At 36.8% G+C, this 19498-nt stretch overlaps 1 protein-coding gene across 6 annotated transcripts in view; it reads right to left on the bottom strand.

The window, feature by feature from the left end:
- Orp8 (Oxysterol-binding protein-related protein 8) overlaps window positions 1-19498 on the bottom strand; it is a 127967-nt gene that overhangs the window by 29783 nt on the left and 78686 nt on the right. For 5 of the 6 annotated variants that reach the window (XM_069831680.1, XM_069831682.1, XM_069831681.1 and 2 more), the window contains 3 exons: window positions 13567-13711; window positions 3418-3636; window positions 2412-3046 (listed from right to left, as the gene is read on the bottom strand). In XM_069831680.1, coding sequence (XP_069687781.1) covers window positions 2412-3046; window positions 3418-3636; window positions 13567-13711 — 999 coding nt within the window. The remainder of the gene's footprint in view (window positions 1-2411; window positions 3047-3417; window positions 3637-13566; window positions 13712-19498) is intronic. The other variant, XM_069831684.1, reaches the window with a different exon arrangement.

Here is a 19498-nt window from a genome sequence, read left to right as displayed (position 1 = left end):
AGATGCCATGAATCGTACTAAAGCACTTATTTGGAACACCAAAAGTCACACTGTCCAGTCAATCAGAGTCAAGTTTAATATTGAAAACGAGTGATAATGTTTTCTCTTTCTCCTGAAAAATCTGTTTAATGCACACAGCGGATTTTGGAAGTGAAGTGACTATATTTGAAACAATAAATGTTATACAGTTCAAACAGGATTCGAACTCATGTTAATAAGCACAGTCTTGGAACTTCAGTCCAGTTCACTAACCCTGACTATGCTGGTTATCTTTCTTGAGTTCACCCGGGATTTACCTGTTCCTAACATTTCACTCTATGCAAATTTTTTGTGACATGAGCAACACATACGAAAGAATTGTGTAGGAAAATTTATTGTACAGAGTCCTAATTTCCACTTGTTTAACCCCTGCAGATTTTGTTTGTTAAACTTTCTGTTCTAACAATCAATTTTATTTTTCACATATTCTTGTGTTCAGTACTTCAGATAATTGGAAGTTTATTGTAACAGTGGTAATACAGAGCAACTCACTCATTACCACAGTTCCGATGCACACTTATAATACATGCACACCGTATAATTCAGAAATCTGGAGTCAAGCTACATTACTAATTCGTCTTCTCTTGATTCAAGTTTTCTATTATACATATAAATGTAGCAGAAATAACTAAAATGCTCTCTCAATTAATATCACTCAATAAAAGAATTGTATTCCAATGGATACCATCCCATTGTGGAATCCTGGGAAACAAGAATGCGGATGCTTTAGCAAAGAAGGGCAGCACTGCTACTTACAGACCTGTTACTAAATCTACGTATTACTCTGTGAAGTGATTTATTAAATCTACATACTTAGGCTTCAAAAAACAAAATTTGATAACTCAATCCCAAGGGAAAAAATGGAACTCTCTGCATCAAAATCCACAGTTAATTCCCGATTTACCACGAAAATCGTCTGTAGCTGCATTTAGATTGGCAACAGGCCATGATTGTTTGGCCAAACACCTGCATAGAATTGGAATATATCAGTCCCCTAACTGCCCATTGTGCAACTCAAACCAAGAAATGGATTCGGAACACCTCAAAATCTGTGCTTCAGTGGCTGGTCATGATAATATCTTTGAAAAATATTGGAGTGCAAGAGGTCAAATGACTTTATTGTCAAACGCCTGGCATTAGAAAACAACAACATATTTGAAACAATAAATGTTATACAGTTCAAACAGGATTCGAACTCATGTTAATAAGCACAGTCTTGGAACTTCAGTTCCAGTTCACTAACCCTGACTATGCTGGTTATCTTTCTTGAGTTCACCCGGGATTTACCTGTTCCTAACATTTCACTCTATGCAAATTCTTTGTCACATGAGCAACACATACGAAAGAACTGTGTAGGACAATTCATTGTACAGAGTCCTAATTTCCATTTGTTTAACCCCTGCAGATTTTGTTTGTTAAACTTTCTGTTCTAACAATCAATTTTATTTTTCACATATTCTTGTGTTCAGTACTTCAGATAATTGGAAGTTTATTGTAACAGTGGTAATACAGAGCAACTCACTCATTACCACAGTTCTGATGCACACCGTATAATTCAGAAATCTGGAGTCAAGCTACATTACTAATTCGTTTTCTCATTTTGATTCAAGTTTTCTATTATACATATAAATGTCCTTTGGAAAATGTATCTTGATACACAACTCAACTCTCGTCTTCAAATAAGCAAACACAAGAAATTTATCAAAGAGGCTCTAATTTTACATGATTTCAGTTTTCAAAGTGTCGCTTTTTAGTGAGTCAAAGCTTCTGCTTTAACTATGAATGATCAAGAGATGAAAATGTATTTTACCATGTGCTTAGATTCAGTTTCATACCGAACTTCACCCTCTCTCCTGCTCTTAAATCTGTGTATGGTATTATTTTTTTACACAAAAACTGGTTAATTTCTAATGCCTTTAGATTATAGCTAACTTCTACCACCTCGGCAGAAGGTAAAGGTATCCCCATAACATGCCATGAAGGCACTTGGGGGGCATGGAGGTAGAGCCCCATGCTTTCCCTGACCTCAGCACTAGAATGAGGTGGTGTGGTCGGCACCACGCTCTGACCGCCTTTTATCCCCGGGAAAGACCCGGTACTCAATTTTATAGGAGGCTGAGTGAACCTCGGGGTCATTCTGAAAGTTTGGCAACGAGAAAAAATCCTGTCACCACCTGGGATCGAACCCCGGACCTTTCAATCCGTAGCCAGCTGCTCTACCAACTGAGCTACCTGGCCGACACCTCGGCAGAACCCAACACGAATTTACTCGATTATGCAGGTATACGAACCCCTGGTTAAGAGTTAGACATTTGCGTGCAATAGTGGTGTAAGTCTAAAGGTTAAGGCTTTAGTAAGTAATAGATAATTACACTGCCGAACTCCTCCACTTCCCCATGATGTATGTACGGAGTTTCGAGTGGCTCTCCTTCCATCTCGTGTTGTCCCTCCTTTTTGACAGAGGCTTCTGATTCGGAATCGGAGAGAGATCCTTGTTCTGCTCCGCTCAGATGGTCTCCGACTCCTCCGACATCTGGCTGACTGATGTCATCCAAATCTGTGTGGTCAGGGGAGGGGACTAGAGTTACTTGGGAGGAGTCACTACTTTTACAACTTAGGGGAACACTTACCTGCAAAATGTCGCATTCAGTAGCATGCTTGGAAGTAGAAGCAAGATGAATGGGGGACTCATTGTAGGAGAATGCAGAACAGGGCCTAGAGTCATGCTGGGATGAATCTGGGTAAGGACTGCTACACACGTGTGAGGGGGAATCACCTAGCTCTTGCTCCATGTAAGCCACTGCGTGATACAGTTGCTGAAAGAAAGGTGTTGGAGATGGACAGGGACTCAATCCCGTTACTGGGGGGAGAAGATGGATATCTGTGGGAGTCGGGGAACTGTGAGAGCTACAAGCTGCAGTTGAAAGCAGATTCTTGCTATGAGGTGTGAGAGGAGACTTGGGACAAAAGCTCTTCAACAAGCGGCCAATGGATGGCAAAGCATCAACTGGAAAATTTATATAATAGGGGTGGGAAAGAAATTTAAAAATTATATCATATTTGTGTAAGTTAAAAAAGTTAAATTAAACATTGGGTACTACAGTCTGATCCTTTTGCAGGGGGACATGAAATAAAATAGCTATAAAAATTAAATCAGGACTTCTATAAAATTATTTCAGTTTCAATATGATATTAAAACACAGGAGTTTTATATCATTATTTTTACCAGTAAAAGAAATAGGTTTATCTCTCAGCAATGACTGAATTAATACCATTTACTACAAGGAAACAAATAGGAAATTTTTTCCAACAATATTAATTTCAAACAAAATATATACTATTATAATAATTTTAATGATATATATGTTATCAACTCACCATGATCTGTGAAGTGTTTTTCATAATCAGCCTCACTCCACTGTGTCTCATGATTGGCTGTGGTATCCTGAACGCCTGAGGACTTGGAGCTCATGGAGCGTACAAGCAAAGAAGAACATCGCAGAGCCAACTCCAATGCATCTAACCAGCACTTTCCTGCAGCCTGAGAAGGTGCTCTGAAGATTAAGTATGCTGTAGGCAGTGGTTGAACAACGGCACCTAAAATAAATTAATATAAACAATTCAATATTCTCGACTACAAACGCAAAATAATACAAAAATTAAATCAGATTTTCATGCAAAAATAAAACGCATTTTTTTTTACAACACCAAGGTCCTTAACTTATCGTTTTTCTTAGTAACCTATAGATACAGTCCTAATCGCAACCTTCAATATTCTTCCGTGTGAGAAATAGTTAAACGTAAATAACCACAGGTCGCTTGAGCGACATTAGTCGATAGGATGCATCGCAACTACATTAGCCACAATTTTTTGTAAGTACGTTCATACAATTGTTATAGTTTTTCAATCAATACTTCATACATTCTGATATTTTATCAACAGTAATCTCACTAGACGTTTTGATTTATCTAGAGAAAATCAAAACTCGAGTGGGATTTAATTGACTTTTACACGATTAGAAGAAAGTATATAAAGCTTAGAAGTAACGAAGTACTCCAATACAATAAAATATTAATTGACTTACGAAAATACAACTGTCTTCAAATGTATTATTGTACCATCTCAACATTACAAATATTACACTAGATGCATGCTAGATGGCAGTAGTGTCGTTATACAGACACTGTAATGATTACTATTCAATAAATCTTAATATATAACAATCTCTGATACGTGACTATCCATAATATCATATAGCAGAAGTTCTTTTTATCCTCTCAGAGCAGAAGCTATAACATAACCTAACTAATATACACAAGTGTTAGAAAAGTTTTAATTAACGACGATGACATAAAAAATAAACATGAATAATTTTAAAAGGAATAATTATTGAATGTACAATTTTCAAATTTGAATGTGGTTGGTGGTTCAATTGATGTTATATTGGACGTGTGCATAAAAGAAGTGGAACTCGTTGATTTAGGCCTACATGGTGTATTCAACTTATTCAGGATTTCCGAATGGTGCTCTTCATTTATTTGTAAATCGAATTTCAGAAGATGCATAGGTATGATCAGTGATTTTTATTACCGTATTGGCCCGAGTGTAAGCCGCACCCGAGTATAAGCTGCACCCTTAATTTTAGGGGGAAAGGAGAAAAAAAAAAGAAAAATTGAGTGCAGAATGAGAAAAAAAGGAAAATTGAGTGCAGTGAAATTTACCTGTCACATTATCCAGTTACAAAACTGTTTACACTATTTAAACACTTTTTCTTCATTTACGGTATTACGTGGGTAAATCACCAAAAATACCGGTACAACTAATCACCGTCTTCTCCAATGTCACTGCTGACTTCACTACTACCGGTACCGGTATTTGTTTCATCACTGTCACTTTGTTCATCACTCTCCGCTCAAAGTACGTCGTCCTCACTGCCATCCAGCGCACATTAGACTCATCCACACTAAACTTTTTGCCGGCTTCTCTATTAGACGTACTCCTAGCATGACGAATAACTGCAAGTTTGAAACTAGCGTCATAACTGCGCCGAATTCCCAAGCTTGTTGAAGCTTTTCTTTCTACGTTTCCGCTCATGGCTGAACCCGTAGCTACGTACAAACTGTTTTAATCTGTCCTATCATACAAAAGAGTACGATCACTGTAATATGAAGACTGGTACATTGTTGCGTCATATACCATACGACTGCTGACAATTTCAAACACGAGCGCGTGGCATTGTTGCTCCATTTCAAAATGATAAAATTACCGGTAGCAACATGCGCCACATTTCAAGTTTAAATTTATCGGCCGCGCAAATAAGCCGCACCCCAACTTTTCGAGTTTGAAATTTGAATAAAAAGTGCGGCTTATATTCGGACCAATACGGTAATTCTTGTTCTTGAATGCCAATGCAAGTCATATTTGAAACTGCTGTGCATCGACTGGAGTGGTTTGTAATTTTATATATATTTTTGACGTCCAGACCAGCACAGTTTCAAATGTTGGCAAATAAAGAAACAAATGCTAGGGATGCGATAAAATTAAACAAATGCTAGGGATGCGATAAAATTAAACAAATGCTAGGGACGCGATAAAATTGTGCGATAAGCAGCCATGACTGGTTGAAATACGTCCTTTCGTACCGTTTTATTGGTCAAAAGTAGTATGACGTAGTAAGAGTGTAATAGTCATCAATACTTCATATAGTCTGATATTTTATATCTTGTTGCAGATAAACCCAGTCCTTCAAATTGTTTTTAAAGTAAATACAAAAGGTCAATACATATAACTCAGTGCAGTATATGAGAACTTAAATGTGAGTACTCAAAAAATAATCATTTGTAATTTTCATTTGAATAAATTCTATTTTTTTTTCTTTCGTTGTTGGGATCCTTACAGATTAGAACATATTAAGACACTGGAAAAGATTCAAAAACGGGCTCTTAAGTGTTGTTGGAAAAATTCACCATTAAAATGGGACACACTCACGGACAGGAGAACGCGAATTCGATTATGCGCACTGTTCAAAACATACAGAGGTGAGCCTGCCTGGAAAGAAATAAAAAATAGGTTGCAGCCACCAAATTACTCTTCAAGGAACGACCACTCATATAAATTGAGGGAAAGAAGGCAGAGGACGGACACTGGAAAGTTTTCTTTTCTCAATCGTACTATCAGGGACTGGAATGCTTTACCTGCAGACTTACTAAAGGCTTTGCCAACAACCAAAAATGTATTTAAAAATAGGCTTAAGGACCTTACTAATAGACGGTAATTATACACAGTACTTAAAGGGTGTAAATGATATGTTGTTATTGAAGTGTTGTATCAGTGAAGAATTATGTTGTGTCAGTGAAGTGTGTTGTATCAGTGAAGAAGTATGTCGTGTCAGTGAAGTGTGCTGTGTAAATGAAACGTGTTCCTGTCAGTGAAGCTGTATAGGTTATAGTGGCAGTGCAAAGTATTTGAACAGTGAAATGTTTTTGAAGTGTTAGTGAAATCAGGATAGAATCAGTGAAATGTGTCGTAGTTCCAGTGCAGTGAGTGAGTTGACAGCGAAATGAGTGTAATGTTGAAAGGTACTTGTGCAGATATGAACATATACTCGTGGGTTTTAGTTCGATCTTAGTTTTAAGATACAAATTAGAATATTTCAAATGTTATTTTAAGTGATCGTTTCATTTAATTTAGTATATTCCCTGTTGTTGTTGTTATTATTATTGTTATTATTATTAGTATTAATTATTAGTATTATCATTAATTGTATTTTTAATTAATAAGTTTATTATTGTCATTATTGAGTGTAATTAGTTACTGCCACCGGGTATATACCCATTGCAGTGTGAATAAATACATACATACATACATACATACATACAACTCTATAGCATCTATTAGATGCTTTATGGTTGTGCTAACAGATTGAGTTACTTGTCAACAATGTGACGCTGAAACTTGTGTTCAGGTTACTGCCCAGCGACAGTCCTGATGTATTTTATATTTTGATGATTGGTTATTAATTAACCCGGCACACTCACAATCATACACACATTCATACAAATTTCCAGACTCTAGACACCCAGGTAATTTTTCTTCTTCAAGAAAAATTCACCGAGAGCCAAGCCCGGGAATCGAACCCGGGACCTCCGGATCTGCAAGCCAGCATGCTGACCAACAGACCACGGAGGCAGTCCAAATTCCATTTGAATCATTAATAACAGTTGCTCATAATAACATATATTACAGAATGGATTCCACCATTGAATGGATTGCCAAATCAGTGAAATCAATGCTCGCACCACAAACACTCAACCAATAGAAGTATATTGGCCTATTATGAAGTTTAAGAGGAATCATATGGTTTTTCATTATGTTGTTTTAATGATCGCAATTTTATAATTAAGAAATATAAGAGCAACACAATATTTTACTTACAATTTTATCACATATAATTTTAATATCTGCATTTATTTAAATTTCAGATTGTTATATATCATAGAGTTAACCATGTAAATAGTTATTAATATACACAAGATTGTAAATATCAATTATCTGGTACATATTTCACAGCAAAGATATAGTAAAAGTTGTATAAGATATTGTGAGTCAAATGCCTGATGATGCCCAAGGGCGAAAACGTTTGCATTTCAATTTTATAATATGCAATGATCATTTACATTTGTGGACCTTGTTTCCAAAAGGTACCAAATCCACAATTTTCGAAAAATGAGTTACAGATGGCACCACATTCTTAGCGATCTCTAGAACGGAAAAAATAACCATATTTCTCGAAAAAGCACCAAATCATATCTCCAGAAGTCACTAAAAACAGTGTTTTACAGCAGAAAATACCACAACCATGCTGAGTTTGATGCCAAAACATACCAAATCTCAAGCGTCTTCCTATTGGTTCTCGACTTTGCGTCACTGACACGTCACGCGTTGTGCGGCAATTTCATTGGGTATTGTGGTGACGTGTTAGTTGTTTGGGCTATTGTGACATAAACTCCCATTTTACAGTAATATTATAAATTTTCAGTCTGTTGTTAGAACAGAGAATGAGGATAACATTGATGTTAATTATGATGATTAGAACAAATACCTCCATTTTGTGAAATTTAATTAAGAATGTTTAATATTATGTATAAAATTTTATAGTGGTGGTAAATAATTCCTGTACATCCCCATTCATAACACTGAATTATTCCATGTCAATATCAAAGTTCAGGAGGCTAAGAAAAAAATTTTGAAGGCTTTGTTAGCATTCACGGGCTATTGTGACATTAACAAACTCCCATTTTACAGTAATATTATAAATTTTGAGTCTGTTGTTAGAACAGAGGATGAGGATGACATTGGTGTTAATTATGATGATTAGAACAAAAAACATAGCCTAAATTTGTGAAATGAAAAAAAAAATTATTGATAATGTATTAACTTCTACAGTGATAGTAAATACTCGTAATTCCTGTACATCCACATTCATGATACTAAAGTATTTCATGCCAAAATGTACCAAATCCAAACTAAAATCATTAATAACTTCTTGTAAATGTGTGAAATATCTTAAATATATGTCTAAATATGATTAATAACACATAAAGAAAAATGACATGAAGCCATAACAATATATCATATTTTTTACAGATATAACCACTTTTTTCATTTCCTGTAAAATTAGGTATGTTCGATTTGGTACCTTTTGAAAACAAGCTCCACATTTGTAAGTGTTATTGATTTTAAACTGTGATATGCAGTAGCGGCTGGTGGTCAAAATAATGAGTGTGCTACAATTTCTATATTGGCCTACTGTATACACTTATATGTATTTATCTTAATTTGAGACTCGCCTAGTGACGAAATATGAAATCCATACGACGTTCCTTCCTACTGCAGAACCTGTCAATTACCCTGGTGTTAAACCCTTCATCTTGGACATCATACTCTTTTCTATTGACAGTGTTACTTCACAGAATGGATCCTGTGAATTGTTGGAGGCTATGTATCGTAACAATTGAACAGCTCCATCTATATTCCGGAAGGCAGGTGTTCTGTATAGAACTCAAAGTTGTGTCTTTAACACTCTTTTGTTCAGTACAGTATAGCTGTTGACAGCAACTTCAAGTTCGCGTTCAGGAAAATTAGGCTATCCAAAAATTTCCAGAAAATTTGCTGTTTATCAATTTTGTTGCATCTAGATAGCTTAAAGACTGGAAACGGTGAGTAGTTTTCTGAATTATACGGTCACATACTTCCTTGGCTTCAGTTTTCTGGGATTCCATTCTCCGTCGCTTGCTGACTGATTCAGGAGGAACCTCAAAAACCAGGTAGACGGCAGCAGCAGTCGGACACTTGAATTACCAAATAGGCCTACATTGTAAATACTTCCGATTTCTTCCACAAACAAGCGTTCTCTCGTTATGCTTTACTTTTGCAATCTCCAAGCTGTGTTGTGCTGAAGCTGACTACAGCACTTCCCCGCGTAAAAATAGCCAATCAGGGCAGTGATTTCAGCTTCGCACATGCGCATTAATTGTCTACATTCTCATTTAGAGTTTTGAGTAGCACATTGTACCCCCTGAGGCACCAAAGAGCTAAGAGCGAAGACTAAACACGCTATAACGCGTCATGAACATAGCCACGGGAAATTGTCAAATGGCAGATCAAATACTATGGTATTGCAAATACATTATTTGAGCAAAAATTATCATTGTGCTGTAGCACTGTAGCACATAACGACGGGCCGCCCCTGGTGATATGTCAATTAGACTGAACTCTAAATAAAATTATTAGATTATATTATCGTTTTTCTCTCAGACTCTCGTAAGTCCATTCGTAATGGACTCGTAGAGTTGCTAGTATCACTTAGTTCGTCAGAGACCATCCAGAGTGCACTACAGAAGGTAGGTTCAAATTACACTCATAATGAATGACAATGATGGAGAATTGTTGGGAACTCTAGTACTCTGAGAAAATCCCCTATATTGCCTGAACTCCAGGCTTTCCCAGCATAAGTTATAAATTCAGGGTAGAACGGTATTTGAACCTGGGTCCCCTGGCTTATAAGATCAATTCACTAGCACTGTGCCACCATGACAGCCATTAAATTGTAGCAATGCTTTAAAAAGTAGTCCACACCTGTGGAGTAACGGTTAGCGCGTCTGGCTGTGAAACCAGGTGGCCCGGGTTCGAATCCCAGTCAGGGCAAGTTACCTGGTTGAAGTTTTTTCCGGGGTCTTCCCTCAACCCAATACGAGCAAATGCTGGGTAACTTTCGGTGCTGGACCCTGGACTCATTTCACCGGCATTATCATCTTAATTTCATTCAGATGCTAAATAACCTAGATGTTGATACAACGTCGTAAAATAACCCAATAAAATTTTTTAAAAAATTTTTAAAGTATTCAATGTGATGTGATTTACACAGTTCTTGGACACATTCTCTTGAAATAAATTCGTCAATATGACTACTTTCATTATAATATGTAAGGACTAAATAAGAAACAGTTTGTCTTCATAACAACTTAAACCATTAGCATAATGTTTTGTGTGTTTCACAACAAACCGATTAAATTCAATGAGATCAGAGAAAATAGGAGCTAAAGTTGAACATTCCCTGAAGTTTCGATACAGCAGTCCATAAACAGAAGTGATTCTGTGATCCACATGACTACAAATGTGCCTCGCGTGGTATTCTTTATACTGCTTTACTATAAGGTTAACAGACATCGCAGGGACAGTCCCTGAATTTTGCTTTCTAGAATGTCTCCGGATTTAATAATTTGTCCCCAGATATTTCTGGATTTTCAGTGTTGATTATTATAATTTTATGAAAATGCTGTTGAATATCTGTGCCTGTGAATTCATTCACAAGATAAGATAACTATGAAATGCATATTTCTGAGATCTTCTCTAGAAATAGAAAGATTTCACTGTCCATTATTTTCTTTCAAATTTAGGTGAACTTGATCTAATAAACATGACTTATTTGACGGAATTTTTTTCTTGAAGAAATGTGATTTCAGATAAAATAACAAAGTATAATGAAGGAAATGCCACACTCTGCTGATAATCAAGTGAATTTTTTTAATTTTTGTCTGAGAAAATGATTCCCTGTGCACAACTCCAGAAGTTGATTGAACTATCTCTGCGTCTTCCTGGAAGTAATGCTTCAGGAGCAAAAATGGGATTCAGAGAAGACCTCCTTAAAAATTCACACTTTTGAAAAATACGAATAGTTTAATCCAGACTTTTGAGATGGACAGAGTATGTAGCACATACAGGCAAGTCCAGAAATACATATAGTGTGTTAGTTGAGAGGCCGGAGAGAAAAAGACCTTTGGGGAGGCAGAGACATAGGTGGGAGGATAATATTAAAATGGATTTGAGGGAGGTGGGATGATTATAGAGACTGGACTAATCTTGTTCAGGATAGGAACCAATGACGGGCTTATGTGAGGGCGGCAATGAATCTCCGGGTTCATTAAAAGCCGTAAGTATAGATAGAGCCTAGGGAATAGATATACTGATATGAAATCTATGGAAAAAATTTACACAAAATTTTTAAATAGTTCCACGTGCTCCAAACAATAACCCAGTCACCTCTCAACGATTTTCAGGTATGTTATTTTCCTTTCAGACATTTGAAGCAAGGTTCATAATGCCTCTTCTTTTCACGATCTACTTCTTTGCTCTGTGCATCACTTTTTTCAAAACGTACTACTGGGTCAATAACAAAACCAATGTTCGTCTTCCTGTTGATTGCAATGTCACCACGTTTGTTGGAATATTTCGTCATAATATGTAACTTTTTCATGTTCAAAGGATCTTTTCATGTGCCATGCAAATTAAACTGTATCATTACCTATGGATTATTTTAGGCTTAATAACTTTATTTAAATAATTTCAAGGGAAAAATTTTTCCAGGGCCGGGTATCTGCTTTACAGGGAGCCTTACCTGAAAGACTACATTTGCATAATATATATATGTCACTGTGTACATTAACAGAAAACCACAATTCCAAGTCACACAGAGATTGTGTGCACTCGATGTGGGCCTCTGGCATTTCGTCAGCCCACGTGAGTTGTGTGGATATAAAAGAGAAAAGTTGAGACGGTGTCGGATGGAGTTCCCGGATAGCTCAGTTGGCAGAGCACTGGTACGTTCAACCAGAGATCCTGGGATCGATACCTGGCCCCAAAACAATTTTTCCTTTGAAATTATTCAAATCTGGTTTACAGGGAGCCTTACCTGAAAGACTAGATTTGCAACTTTATTTAAATTAATATGACCTTACTAGCAATGACAATTCCTCTAACCTAATTCTTCTAACTGAGCACGAATTCATATGATCTCTTCAAACTGTCGCCAATCACAATTACTGTTGATGATGACACATTTTTAGTTTCTCACTTATCTCGAGCATTTTTACATCATTATTGTTGACAACATAAGAAAATGATCTGCAGAAATCTCAGACAACTCAAATTCCTATAAACGTTCCCCATTCTCTCTTTCCCAGTTATGAATTACATCGTGCTGCGATATTATACAGATGATATCCTATTAATACGGCCTCCTAACCAAGAAGTGTTATCACACTCCATCTTCCTCACTTAAATATAAACAATATAAACTGATGAAGTATCAGTGGAGTGGAGAAAAATTCTCTCTGGCACCGGGATTCGAACCAGGGTTTTCAGCTCTACGTGCTGACGCTCTATCCACACCAAATTCCAATTCCGATGCTCGATTGAATCCTCTCAGTTTAAGCTCCACGTCTTAGTGGCCAACCCTCATGCACTGTGTCACAGATGTGTGACAGTGGCACAATGTCCAACACACTAATGTGCAGAGGTGCACTCATTACGAGTAACTAAGTGGCTGAGATCCGACGGAATGAGTGTCATCTTAAATCACTGATTATATACGCATATCATATTATTATAGCAATGTACCGAAGTACATATGATATTTCCATGCAGAAATTCTGCATTATCATATGATGAAGGATCGGTGGAGTGGAGAAAAATTCTCTCCGGCACCGGCATTCGAACCCGGGTTTTCAGTTCTATGTGCTGATGCTCTATCCACTAAGCTACACCGGATTCCAATTCCGATGCCAGATTGAATCCTCTAGTTTAAGCTCCACATCTTAGTTTTCCCTTTAGTGGCCAACCCTCATGCACTGTGTTACAGATGTGTGACAGTGGCACAATGTCCAACACATTAATGTGCAGAGGTGCACTCATTACGAGTGACTAAATGAAAGGATTCAATCCAGCATCGGAATTGGAATCCGGTGTGGCTTAGTGGATAGAGCATCAGCACATAGAACTGAAAACCCGGGTTCGAATCCCAGTGCCGGAGAGAATTTTTCTCCACTCCACCGATCCATCATATGACAATGCAGATATGATAATGCAGAATTTCTGCATGGAAATATCATATGTACTTCAGTACATCGCTATAATAATATGATATGCGACTATAAATCACACATAACACAAAATACAATATTTATCACCTATAGTTTCTTTCTCAGGTCCTCTTGGTGCCCATATAGATTGCTCCAAGGGATGGAAAAGCTTGAAACAGAAACCATCTTTCTTTGATGGCCTTTCTATGACTTGGCAAGTATTCAGAAGAATTGTTCCAACCCAGTGGTTACTCTGAAAGAGACAAACATGCACACAGTTACATGACTGAAGCCAAAACTACCAGGCAACATTTCAAGCACCAAAGTAACCAGCTGTAAGAAGATCAGAAACCCAATTATACTTCAAACAAGACTTAAGAGTTCGACTGCTAATAAATCTGGTAGAACTTAAAGCAGACTAGAGAATTTGGAGCAAGTTCGATTTTCTCTGCCAATCCTATAGCGCCATTGCTAATGTTATCTTCATGTTTACATACAAATTTTTAATGTCTTCAACATTCCAAAAACGCCATTCAAAACGTAGGAACTATATCAATATTCTCTACAAATGACAGCAATTTTAAGTTTAGAAAAAACATAAACGTTTACAAATATTCTGTCTGTTTTTAGCTCAACTGGCAGGCCACAACTGAAGATGCTGTTATATTACAGATAGTAGAGGCAAGGTCAATGGAACGATTCCTCGAAGGGCAATAGTACTAAGAGCATAAAGGTTGCACGTTTCGAATTATTCTGTAAAGGTGTGACAAACACACACAGATACTGGTAATAGTAAAAAAAAAATAATCAAACGTATCTTTCACTTTAAAGTTAGTATGTCCTGATTATCAACAGTAACATTCTAAGTGCGGACAGTAGCTTAAATATGTCATAATAATTATTTCGAGATCGCAGATCGTAAAATAATTATCTCATGCAAGAAACTATGAGTTTAAAAGCGTAATGAAATTACGGAAGAAAATTATCAGCTTGCGTGAAATTTGACTAATAATTTCTCGTTCTTCTGTGCATAGAGCTACAAAGTTGTTGAAAATCATATCATACAAAATTATTATGCGTCATGAGCTACAACAGGGTTATCCTCGAAAAAGGCATATACTGTATTTTGTGAACTCATTGTGAATAACATGCATGATGGAGAAGTAGACAGATAGACCCATATCTTATTTACTTCTCTGACGACAATTGGTTCCATATCTAAAACTATGTATATTGCTAATGGTTCACTTAAAAAACCAGACGTTATTCATGGTATATGGTGTGCCATGAGTGGAGAAAGGATTGCTGAATGATTTTTTTCCAAGAAACAATTACTCCAGATAGATATGTGAATCTGATTTTACATCTCTTTTCCCAGAGTTGACTAACAATGGAAGGGTTTCGGCCCGAACAGGAATTTCGTATCCAAAATTTGTATACAGGCCCATCTTTACATCTCTATAAAGCTCCCAAAAGCATTCGTTTGTGTAATGTGTGGTTTGTCTCTTAGAGCACTCTACAAGTTGAGGGGTGGGGAGAGTACTGCACAAGTTAAGGGGATGGGACACTTTACCCGTAAGCCTAGCCTAGCCTAGAAGCTAGTGCGAGTGGTAAAATGTCTAAAGCCCATTTAAGAACATTTTTCTCCAACGTTCTGTCTCTAAATATTGCAGCTAATCAAAAGTATGTACTGTTGTGTGAGTCATTGAATGCGCACAAGGACGCAACCTTAATAAATGAATCATTCCAAGGCTAGAACATGGAAATGTATGATCATTCCACCTAAAAAAAACTAAATATATCCAGCCTCTGAATATATTATATTTAATTGTTGAACTAGTGGACTTACTCGTGTTAAATATGTAATATTTGTCCGGCTTACAGCTGTTTCAATGCTTCACGCACCATCATCAGAGCCTACTAGATCGCGGCGTCATCTCGAACTTCTCTGCCTGTTAAGAGGGTGTGTTTTATTGTTGGAAGGTGTTGAAGTGTGGAGTCGAATAGTGTGTGTGTACTGAATATTACATATTACATATTTAACACGAGTAAGTCCACTAGTTCATCAATTAATTATATTCAAGTGTTAAAAGTGGTGTACACAAGATTCAAAATGGATATTATATCTCCTTAGACAATACAAAATATATGCTCGGAGGATAACAGATTGCATGAGGACTCTTGCTGGGAATCCAGAACTTAACTTGGGAAATCGAGTGTTTATAATGAAAATGCACTCTGTTATTCATAACCAGTTGTCTGCTCCAGTATACCGTCCTATGCTTCAGTATTCCTGGCAGTCAGCTGGTTACGTGAATCCTGAACAAGTCTCGGACTTCAAAAATGTAATGCAGGTAGCATTCGATTTTTCAGCACTGGAGTGTGGTTCAGAAGATTGTTCAGGTGTTGCTTCTGCGTGTTGTGCTTATTGCTGTGCTCCATGCTGTTTCATACATTTTATAGAGAATCCTCATGTACATTTTTAAAGAAGTATATTGACCAATACCAACCAAACAGATAGTTACACAAATGAATGCTTTTACGGTCTTCATCACCATTGTGAGGTAAGCCTATGTACAAATTTTTAACCAAAAATTCCTGTTCGAGCCGAAACCCTTCCCTTGTAAGATGATTCTGACACCACTCATACAGGAAACATTTCTGTATAAAAAATTAACCAAACGTTTCAGAACAGAGTAATCTGTGTTAATCTATGGCTCTCTCGATCCTCAAATCGTCCTCGTGTAACTTATCACTGAAAGATAATGAGCACATTATAAGATCTCTAGCATAGTATCCATCAGAAGATTGCCTTTATTTTTCGACAGGAACTTCAGTGTGTGACGGAGAACATGTTAAGCAGGTACCAAAAATGTATAGAAAAGGAAAGAGGACAATTTCAGCATGTCTTTTTATTAAGTTTGGTGAGTACATTACATAGATTAAACATTTTTGAACGGAAGGTTTTAAGGTCGATCTTTGGGCCAGTCAATGTAGAGAGAGCCCGGTATAATCATGAATCATATGAACTATTCAGTGAACCCAATATAACATCATTTATAAAAATGGGACGCCTGAGATGGGCTGGTCACATAATGAGATTAGAGGACTCGAGACCAGCCATCAGAGTCCTCCGATATGAACCAGGGGGAAGTAGACGAAGAGGAAGACCAAAGGTCAGATGGTAGGATGGTATCAGAAAGGATGCCATAACTATTGGAGTTAAGAATTGGATAAGTGTTGCTAGAAATAGGGATGAATGGCGGAAACTCCTATGGACAGCCAGGACCCATGATGGGTTGTCGAGCTAAGGATGATGATGAATACATTACATATTACTAACGTCAACTCAGCAAACTGCATGGCCAATAGGTGTGATGTTGCTACGCATATGAAAGCAGCTCTATAGGTGAACTACATTAGATTGAGACATTCTGTATTAGACTTCTATTCTACAGACAATTTGCTCAAATTTAGTATGTTAAAACACCTCGGTCTGTCAGCTTCGTCAATCACATACCATACAAAATCAAAGAATGTTATCACTCTTTAAACACATTGCTTCTAGAATTGATTTCATTTTTAAAACACACTGTCTTTTCTGTTAGCACTCGAAAGAACAAGAAAGTTTCATCGGCAATTAAAACGTTTTCTGGAGAGTAAGTCTGAAGTTTTTAGTTATCTTCTCAACATCACATTTCTCTCATTTCGGTAAATCTTAACATTTCAATCTTTTTCCTTAAAGTCAAGGTCGTTTGCGGCATAATGAAACACATACGAAATTAAATTCAGAGCAAAAACATACAACACTCACTTCTGAATGTTTCACAATGCAGCACTGATAGGATAGAAGAGAAGCAATGATTGGACTAGAAGGGGTTACTCTGAGTCCAAAAAAAAGAAAGTACTTGACCATTCCTTGTGCACCTCCAATATCTTGGTCTGTAGTTTCTCTCTTTTGTATTTGCACTATGTTCCTATCCAATGATGAGGTAAGAATGCTGAGGACAATCAACTATCCTTCATTTCAAACATTTCCTGTAGCCTACTCAACTTTGTAGAATCAACATGGGACTTAATAACATGAATGACTTCTAAACTGAGACGTAAATGTCATACAAGGGAAGAAAATACATCGTCTGTACCTTCTTGAAGAGTGTCTGCTTTAAAGAGAAGGTTTAGTATAATATTTCTCTAACTTGGACTGGGATTTTGTTACTATACTGAATTCCAGATAAGAAAAATACCGAAGTAAAGAAACATTTGATGCAAAATGTATGTGATACATAACATGATTTGTCATCTTATTGCAGCATGCGAACTCTCCACATGCGTTCAGTACATGCTGTTAATATGGAAATTACGAGGTTAGTTTTAGTTACTATGAAGAGAGGCATTGAATTCTATAAAGTAATGGATTTTTTTATAATACCACACAAGAACGATGTGGAGGTATGATCTCTACAGTTACAGTGACAAGTGTTTCTGTTCATAATATTCAGTAAAATAATGTTTATATACTTAGGCATGTACTGGAGAGATATCTTTGTACGGTTATGAAAGGGTGAGACAAGTCTCAGCATTACATATGAAATGGTATAGGTTATGTTAGGTTGTGACGCAGGTTTTATTTGCATGAAATGCAACAGTACGGCCTAAAGGAAGCCTGCCTACTTTTAGACAGTTAATATTAATTTTGTGAAATGAATTTGTCATAACTCATATCTGCATTCTGAGATATTATGATTCTCAGTTCATGATTTTAACATATTTCACTTATGAAATGGTATAGGTTATGTTAGGTGAGACCCAGGTTCTGTTTGCATGAGATGCAACAGCATGGCCTAAAGGAAGCCTGCCTACTTTTAGACAGTTAATATTAATTTTGTGAAATGAATCTGTAATAACTCATATCTGCATTCTGAGATATCATGATTCTCAGTTCATAATTTTAACATATTTCACTTCTGTCTAAATTACCAGTAACAATCAACATCTCGATAATGAATTGTGAACTAATTTTTTGTGTGTACTTCAACACTAGTCAATAGAAAACACGCATGATTTGATACAATGGTATGGGAGGTGGTATTGTTTATCTCAGGTTCATTCCAACAAGCGATGCATGGATCAGTTCATGTACGGTTCCTGTACCATCTTATGCGCATGCGCTAGTTGAGCATCTGCTATGGGATTGAAACTGGACTGGACGCTGTTGGAACGCTTTCGCGGATCGTTTTGTACTAAATCCAGAGATGCTATAACTGTCATCATCTTTGCTAAGAACGGGATGCTTAATTATTGTTTTGCAGCTAATTCTAATTGCAGAAAATAGAATTTCGATCATTTTCTATAAAAAGATGACAAAAAATATGGAAGGCAAGAATTAAGCTAATTCAATGTCGTGTACTGGGGGACTCTCATCTAAAAATAGTTCTTTTTTTTAATTATTAATTTATGTACGTTATTTATTATACCTTTAATCAAAGCTGCATGTTGAAATTGTAATTAACTATTTCAATACCCAAATAATTTCCATCCCCTTTCTTTTTGGCGAATATTTAAATTAAATCTCTAGTTTTATTATTCGTCTGCATTGTCACTTTTCATCTTCAACCTTATTGATGTGAACAGTCGATCATGTCTTTCTTCAGTATCCAGGAGACGTTGGTGAGCTTATGCGCATGCGCGTCTTGCGTACTCTTCCATACATGCCTCAATCCGCGGACTATTTCTGACCGTTCCAAACCCGTGTCAAAAGCTTGTTGGAATGCCCGTCTGCAGTACATGTTTCCAGTTCAAGACTGGTTCGGATTGTGTTGGAACGCTTTTTCTGTAATGTGCATGCTCACAATGGTTACGGACGGTTCCTGACTGTTGTTGGAACAAACCTCTCAATAATTTTCTTATCTGGATTTCAGTATAGAGGTGTCTTTCATGGGGAGTTCATAAGGAGAGGTTTCACAGTATTAAGAAAAATAGTCATTAAGGAAGCATAATTGGAAAAGAAACCATATAGGAACAAAAATGGTAATTAGGG

This window comes from Periplaneta americana, chromosome 7 (genome assembly GCF_040183065.1).
Source record: "Periplaneta americana isolate PAMFEO1 chromosome 7, P.americana_PAMFEO1_priV1, whole genome shotgun sequence".
Taxonomy (NCBI): Eukaryota; Metazoa; Arthropoda; class Insecta; order Blattodea; family Blattidae; genus Periplaneta; species Periplaneta americana.
Note: the sequence above shows the minus strand (reverse complement) of the source record. Positions and strands in the feature narration are given on the sequence as shown.